This window comes from Bidens hawaiensis, unplaced genomic scaffold (genome assembly GCF_021521415.1).
Source record: "Bidens hawaiensis isolate Kalapana, Puna unplaced genomic scaffold, B.hawaiensis_p1.1 tig00022675_1, whole genome shotgun sequence".
Classification (NCBI taxonomy): domain Eukaryota; kingdom Viridiplantae; phylum Streptophyta; class Magnoliopsida; order Asterales; family Asteraceae; genus Bidens; species Bidens hawaiensis.
Genome location: NW_027493538.1, coordinates 33,260 through 41,801, shown reverse-complemented (window position 1 = coordinate 41,801; position 8,542 = coordinate 33,260). Strand labels below are relative to the sequence as shown.

Here is an 8,542-nt window from a genome sequence, read left to right as displayed (position 1 = left end):
TATAAAATCCGTAAACCATCACCCCTATTAAGTTTGAATCCGAAATTAAAACTCAAATTGATCCATTCACCGAGATATCCTTCAAACTAACCTAAATAGAAATCATACCTATGTTTCCACCAATAAAGAAAGGGCTCACCTCTGACCGATATAGACCAAAACTTCTTATAATTTTATTTTCCTTTTAAATATTAAAGATTGAAAGATATAATAAATTCGCTTTTTATAATATTGAAGACCAATAAGTCCAAACAAGATCGAATATCAAATCAAAAGCATCTTCTAAATTACCATTTACATCCTTCACCTTTAGTCAAATATACAACTTACACCCTCAACTAACCTAAAAAACAATTTAAAAAATAAAAGTCATTTTCTCATTCTTAATTTTCTAATACACTGTTTGCTTTGTTGACCATAGAAATATTATGCAAAGTGGTTTAGTGGACCACATCATGTCCCATTCACCTTCCTTCACGTTGACTACACAGACACGAGGGTCAACCTTCACGGTGGCTGTGACGGTGTTCTCCGCCGTAGGTAACGACGATCATCTTCGAATCGTCGGTTGCCAACTCCACACGCTTTCTCGCCGGACATCCTTTTCCGGTAATGCACTTGTAGTATACCCTGCACAAATCAAATCGATTAATTAATTTACCTTGGATAATTAGATCTATTAATAATTTATTGATATATATTAATATTTATAATGAAATTTTAATGATCTATTAATAATTTATAAGTGGATTAATTAATTTACCTTGGATAATTAGAGCCGTCGATCTTCTTCTCGCCGTACTTCTTCCATGAGTAATCGTCAGCTGGTATGCTTGTGACCTTAGATCCGACTATCGGAACTCTTCTTATTTCACGTTTTGATCCGGTTTTCCTGAGAGAAAATAAGAACGAAGATATTAATTAATGTATGAATCATAAATTATATATCAACATAAGGCTAAACTACGCCGTGAGCTAACTAATTTATGAATAATGAATTGTTTATTTGCTAAATTACACGGCGTAAGTTAGATGAAAAAAGAAACTGTTTGCTAAAATAAGCCGTTAAAAAATTGAGACACCAGCTACTTGCTAAATTTAGACAACGACAACGGCTATTTGCTAAACTACGCCGTCTGTCAAAGAATTACAAGACGGTCTTGCTAAATTACGCCGTATGCGAATTAACTTTTGAATTTTATAATCACTGAATTACGAGGAGTAAGTTAGATAGTAAGAGCAGGTATTTGCTAAAATACGCCGTGAGCGAATACGCACCTTCTCTTGCAGCAATGGCAACCGCTTCCAGATCTGTGTACCGAAGCAACCGGAAGGTCAGCACTGCACCTTTTGCGGTGATTCACCGGCAACGGAGGCTTCCTCGAAGAGAACGTCAACGACGGAGCCACTATACCTAACAAAGACGAGCACTGCCTACCGTTAGACACGCTTCCGTCTAATCCTCCTCCCGCCGTTATCTCCGACGACGAGCTCGTTGACGCCGTCATCGTTTCCGTCACCTTCAAAACACACTCGCTCCGTGCAATCGGCGTCGAATCTCGTGTTTTATCTTCCGATTGTGAAGAAACTGAAGGTCCGTTGGTGTCCGCAGAAGCCAATGGTCCACGGCGGAAGCGCGCGTGACCGGTACGCGCCGTGACGGAGGCGTTGAAGTCGTGGTTTGGTAACTGGAATATGCGATTCAGGTGGTCGTGTACAGGCTGGACTCCGACGAAATCAACCGCCATGGTTGAGGAATTGAAGGTTGAATTTGGATGAATAATAATATGAATGAAATGATGGATGGATGAAGTTATTAGGGTTTGTATATAAAGGTGTGTTGAGTCAATGGAGATTGGAGTTGATCGGACGGTGGAGATTGGTTTGACTTATTTGCAGCGTGATGGACAGATGCAGGCAAAAAGTCAAAGGAAGACTGAATGGGTTTTGGAATAATAAATGTGAATAAAATAAAGTAAATGCGTTCGTAGACCGTAGCTGGAAACCGTGCCTTCAAATCTCAATGTCAAAGAAAAATAATAATATTTTAATAATTATTATAATGAGGACAAAAATGTGACAGAAGGTATAGAGTAGTGGTCAATGGTCATGATTTTTTTTCCGAAAAGCAAATTTCATTAAAAACAGCATAACTATCAAAAAGCTAGAGGCCATAACAACACAACTTAAAAAGAAAAGCAATCTTTCCAAAACACAAATTTAAATGACGATCTATTTTTAATTCAAAGATAGACCAAAGACTTGATCTTCTCCATAACATATGTGAGCTTATACGAAACTCCTCAGAAAACGGCCTCGTTCTTCGTCTTCCAAATACACCAACAATCAAATAATGATACCGAGCATAATTTTTTTCTTTTTGCAACACAACGGCGCCGTGGTGTGTAGATTAAAAAGGTCTCGGACAGAATAAGCATATATCGGAGGTATGTGGCACCAAGAGCTAATAGCATCCCAAACCGCCATTGCGAGGGGGCACGAGGTAAAAAGATGGGATGAGGTCTCAACACTATCCCCACACAAACCACAACCAATCGAATGAACAGATATGCTTCTAAAAGTAAGGGCCTCCTTAGTGGCCAATGTGACAACTGCCCGAATCCGACCCGACCCAGGTACCCGTTTCTCTGATCCGTTTCTTTTTTTTTTTGATTTAAAGTTTATTACTAATCTTTGTAAATTTAACTGAGTAAATTAAATATATTTATTTTTATTTGTTCATTCCCGCCTCTTTCTCTTCCCCTTTCTTTCCGCCGTCCCGCCTTCCTTTCTTGTCGTCCCGCCTCTTTGTCTTGTCGCCATCCCGCCCTCCTGCTTAACCCTTAAGCCTTGAACCCTCTTCTTTGCTTGTCCTTTGGTTCTTCTCGCCTAAGGATGTCTGCAGCTCCTCGCGCTAAGGAAGCCTGCGTGAAGACATCTTGTTCCTGCAATGCGTGAAGAGAACTCTTCTCGCAGCGCGCTAAGAATGTATGTTCTTCCCGCGATGCGCTAAGAATTCTAGTTCTTCACGCAGCACGCTGAGAATTTGTAGTTCCCGCGGCGCGCTAGGAATTTATGTTCTCGCAGTGCGCTAAGGATTGTGATTCTTCCCGCAGCGCGCTAAGGATTGTTGTGCCAGCCTTCGCGCTCGCGCACACAGCCTTCTCGCGCTGAACCCTTGTTTAAATCTAGCCGTTTGCTTTTGTGTTGTCTTATCTTTTGAGCTGTTGACCTGCTTTGCTTTATGTCTGAATAGTTGCTTTCGGCGCTGCATGCGTACCAACCCCATTGGTTGGTAGATAAAGTAACTGACATTATCTTTTGAGGATCTGCTTTTGCCATGCTTGACCTGTACCTTTTTCTGTCCCTGCCCATGCTTTTTACTGTTCCCTGGCAGCTTTCCCTTTTGCTTTTCCTCTTTTCCTGCTGCCATATCTTTTGAGATCTTTTACTTTTTGCTTTTGATATCTTTTGTTATCTTTTGAGATCTTGCTTTTGGAATCTTTTTGCTGTTATCTTTTCTTTTACTTTTGGAGATCTTTTCTAGGGTTTATGTCCCCTAGGGTTTGCCTATAAATAATAGTAGTATTTTCTTAACACTTCACACACTACACTTATTATCTCTTCCTCCCTCTTGCTCTCTGCCGTTGTCCTCCTGCCGCCTCCTCTCTTGCCTCCGTCTTCCTCCTTGTTCTTCCTGCTTTTCCGGTAATATATTATATATAATAATTTACTTATTAATTATGCTAACTTATTACCTAAAACCGATCGTTGAAACATAATCTTTAATTATAGGTTAACTTTGCTTGTTTAAGAGTTGGTTCTTGCATTATCTTACATCGCATCTTTATCAAGTGAGTAATCTCGTATCTAATCCCTTTTTGTTTTAATGTTTTGGGATGTTCATGTGTTCGTACAAAACTGAGTCTCAAACTGTTTATGAAGTTTTAGTCGCGCAGTATCCCATGTGTTATGGATATTTACTTGGCTGTTATTTGTATGTGTGTATCATTAACCGCTTTGTTCGGCCTATTCCGAAGTTCTCATGGATCCATTGGTAGACACGGGAGAACCTATCGTTTATGTTTTCTCTTTTGTTTACACTTGCACAGTTTTCTTGTTTTTGTGCTCATTTGGGAGTACGGATTGAACTATGAGCTATGAATCTAAGGCTTGGTCACAATCTGATTTCACCCTTGTTAGATACCAGATTAACATATGTTGCGCGCAGATTTACTGTTGTTATCTATGATTATCTATGATTAACTATGAATATCTACTAAACTTGATTTCTCACCAACACGCAAGTGTTTGACGTTTATTTTAACACATGTTCAGGTTTGCAGTAGCTGCTTTGAAGCTTGGGGACACATAGGATGTTTACTTTTGTTTTGGACCTAGATTTAAAATGTAACAAGACAAGTTTATGTTATTTGAATATTATGATTTATAAATATATTGATTTATGTTGATTTATGTTCTTTATTTTCCCCGCTGCGCGTGCGCGATAAAATGTGTATTAATAAATATTGACACCAATAGTGTCGCGAGTAATGAAGCAATATGTGGCGCCCCGATGTATAATCCGCCTCCGGTCGGGGTGTTACAGATTGGTATCAGAGCCCGTTGACTTTAGGATAGGTGGTTAGACGTAACGACCTAGAAAACCTAAGAGTCCCCTCTCGCGCATGAGAGAAATCTCATATTTGCGCGCCTATTGTTAATTACTCGTTATTTATGAATATGCTCGCGCTTGTGCAGTATATGATTTTATGTTTTATTTCACGATATTTCGATTTTTGCTAAATTTCGATTTTTATTGATTTTTCTTGCATATTCGTTTGTTGGGATTGAAAATCCGAAAAGTCATGGTGATACATGAATAGTTGATTTTCAATTTCCATTTACGATTATGTTCTGAGGTTGGAGACTTGAAAAGTCATGGTGATACATGAATTGTCAACCTCCAATACTCATTTTCTTGTATATTTTATATTGAAGATTGAAAAGTCATGGTGATACATGAATCGTCAATCTCCAATACTCGTTTGCTCGTATATTTTTAAATTGGGAATTCGGAAAGTCATGGTGATACATGAATTGTCGATTCTTGATTCGAATTTGTTACCTTTATTAAGTCTGCAATTAGGGTCATTTATTTTACTTTAACTTTTGACAGCATCTAACTCCGTGAAACCAAGCTTTATAAGATTAAAACTTTGCGTTAAAACCAAGATATTAACTAAAATTTAAAACTTTTATAGAATGCCTCCGCTATCTCGCCGATTTCAGAGAAGAGAAGCCTCGCGCATGCGTAGACAGCAACGTTCCCAGGAAATGGCCGCCGCAATAGCCCAAGCCTTAAACCAAAACAATGCTAATACCTCCAGCTACAACATTAAATCCTTCAATGCGGGTAAACCACCCAAGTTCACAGGTCTCGAGGGAGCCACCGTGATGCTCCAGTGGCTGGAGAAGATTGAAAACACATTCCTCCATACCCAATGCCCTTCAGACAGACGAACCCTCTATGCCTCAAGTGTCCTGGAATCTAGGGCGCTTACATGGTGGAATGGAGTAGCTCATGCGCGTGGCGCAGAAGCTGCTTCTAGCATACCTTGGGAAGAATTTAAGGATCTCCTAATGCGAGAATTCTGCCCTCCCAACGAAGTTAAGCGACTGGAGGAAGAATTCTGGAACTTGAAACAGTACAGCGGCGAAGCGCGCGAGTACGCGACGCGCTTCCACGAGCTAAGCTTACTGGTCCCTCACCTTGTTACCCCTACCCGCCGAGCCATCGAGAAGTTCCTTGGGGGTCTCCCCATGGAAATTCAAGACTCCGTATGGGCCAGAAACCCAGCAACCCTCTCTGACGCCATCGAGTTGGCCGCTGTGCTCAGCGACAACCATGTCAGAGCAGGAACCCTGTTCCTGCGGGGAGCTGAGAAGACCAAACCCACCAAGACTGTCCCTGAACCATCAGAAGCCAAACCAGAACCCTCACACCATAATAACCCCAAACGCAAGCGCAGAGCCTATGCGCTTACCAACCCTCCCATTGTCCAGCAACCCATTTATCAATCCCCAGTTTACGCGCCTAACCCACTATCAACCTACCCAGCACCTCCTGTAGTCCACAACTATGCCTTAACCACTCCAGCACTTCCTGCCCCGCCAACTAAGAAACCTTACACAGGAAACCAACCCTTCTGCCCAACCTGTAGACTTCATCACCCACCTCAAACCCCGTGTCGACAATGTAACCGATGTGGCCGCGCTGGTCACACTACTGAGTACTGTAGAGTCCCTCCCACCAATCCAATTGCGCCAACACCACCAGCCTACCCGCAGAACCCACAACCAACATACCAAAACCCACGACCCAGATCGTGCTTTAACTGCGGTGATCCCAGTCATTTCCGGAACGCGTGCCCAAGACTACAAGTCCAGATTACTCAAGCGAATCCGGTGAACCAAATTTCGAACCAAGTGGCGCGAGGCCGAGCCTTTAACATAACAGCGCACCAAGCGCAAGCGAATAATGACGTAGTTAATGGTACATTTTTACTTAACGGTCACTATGCATCTGTACTTTTTGATACTGGCGCCGATAGAAGTTTTATTTCTCGCGCCTTCGAGCAGAAGCTTGCGCGACCGCGCAGCGATTTAAAAGAAGATTTTTCAGTTGAATTGGCTAATGGTGAAACTATTTTAATAAACGCTGTGATTAAAAATTGCACGCTGAACCTTAACGAAAACGATTTTCTAATTGACCTCATTCCTATGCCTCTTGGAAGTTTTGATGTTATCATTGGTATGGACTGGCTCTCGCATAATCGCGCCGAAGTTATTTGCGCTAAGAAGTTGATTCGCATTCCTCGTGAAGATGGTGATCTTCATATCTTTGGCGAGAAACCCTCCCGCGGTCTTAAGCTTATGTCTTGCGCTGAAGCTCGGAAACTCATGCGGAAGAAATGTGTTGCATTTTTAGCCCATGTGGTTAAACCTGATGGAGAAAAGAAGAAACTTCGCGATATCCCTGTTGTGCGTGACTTCCCTGAAGTTTTTCCTGATGATCTTCCTGGTATCCCTCCCGCTCGTGAAGTCGAGTTTCGTATTGATCTTGTCCCTGGTGCTTCCCCCGTAGCCAAATCTCCTTATCGTCTTGCACCCGCTGAGATGCAAGAATTGGCCAGCCAACTTCAAGAGTTGACTGCTAAAGGATTTATTCGCCCTAGCTCTTCTCCCTGGGGTGCTCCGGTGTTGTTCGTTAAAAAGAAAGATGGATCGTTTCGCATGTGTATTGATTACCGCGAGTTGAACAAACTCACCATTAAAAACCGGTATCCCTTACCGCGTATTGACGATCTCTTTGATCAACTCCAAGGTGCCTCTTGTTTCTCCAAGATCGATCTCCGTTCTGGCTATCACCAGTTGCGTGTTCGTGATGAAGATGTTCCCAAGACTGCTTTTCGTACTCGTTATGGCCATTTTGAATTCTTGGTCATGTCCTTCGGTTTAACCAACGCACCCGCCGTTTTCATGGATCTTATGAATCGGGTGTGTAGGCCTTTCTTGGATAAATTCGTGATTGTGTTTATCGATGATGTTCTGGTGTATTCTAAGACCAAGGCCGAGCATGAGCAACATCTCCGATTGGTATTGCAAAAGCTTAGAACTGAGCAACTCTATGCTAAGCTTTCCAAGTGTGAATTCTGGTCTGATGAAGTACAGTTTCTTGGTCATGTTGTTAACAAGATGGGTATTCATGTCGACCCATCCAAGATTGATGCAATCAAGAACTGGATTACACCGTCCACTCCTACCGAAATCCGTTCCTTCTTGGGCTTAGCTGGTTATTACCGGCGTTTTATTTCGAACTTTTCAAAGATCGCTTTGCCTTTAACAGCTCTAACGCACAAAGGTAAGCCGTATATTTGGGGCTCGAAGCAAGAAGAAGCCTTTCTAACACTCAAGCGTTTGTTGTGTGAAGCTCCTGTTCTTGCGTTACCTGAGGGAAGTGATGATTTTGTTGTGTATTGTGATGCCTCTAACCAAGGTCTCGGTTGTGTTCTTATGCAACGAGGCAAGGTTATCGCTTACGCATCAAGGCAACTTAGGATTCACGAGAAGAATTATACAACTCACGAGCTCGAACTTGGTGCAGTTGTTTTTGCCTTGAAGATCTGGAGACACTACCTTTATGGTACTAAGTGTATCCTCTACACTGACCATAAAAGCCTTCAGCATATCTTTGATCAAAAGGAACTTAACATGAGACAACGCCGATGGAACGAACTCATCAGCGATTACGATTGTGAGATCCGGTATCATCCTGGTAAAGCTAATGTGGTAGCTGATGCGCTCAGCCGTAAACCCAGCCAGCTTAACTGTATCTTGCCGCGCACCCAGCTTCATTTCGCGCCGATCCTAAACGATCTTGAATCGCGCATTCGCGACTCGCAGCGCGCATCCATCAGCAATGGCAACCTTCGCGCCGAGTTAGCGTGTGGCGCGGAAGCGCATTTTGTCCCTAATCTGA

At 42.3% G+C, this 8,542-nt stretch overlaps 1 protein-coding gene across 1 annotated transcript; it reads right to left on the bottom strand.

The window, feature by feature from the left end:
* Positions 1–206: 206 nt before the first annotated feature.
* LOC143566016 (WRKY transcription factor WRKY51-like) lies at positions 207–1,793 on the bottom strand. Its single transcript, XM_077052809.1, has 3 exons — positions 1,279–1,793; positions 764–892; positions 207–630 (listed from the first exon to the last, which is right to left on the bottom strand). The coding sequence occupies exons 1-3, from the start codon at positions 1,746–1,748 to the stop codon at positions 501–503; spliced, it is 729 nt and encodes a 242-aa protein (XP_076908924.1). The 5' UTR covers positions 1,749–1,793; the 3' UTR covers positions 207–500.
* Between the last annotated feature and the right edge of the window lie 6,749 nt (positions 1,794–8,542).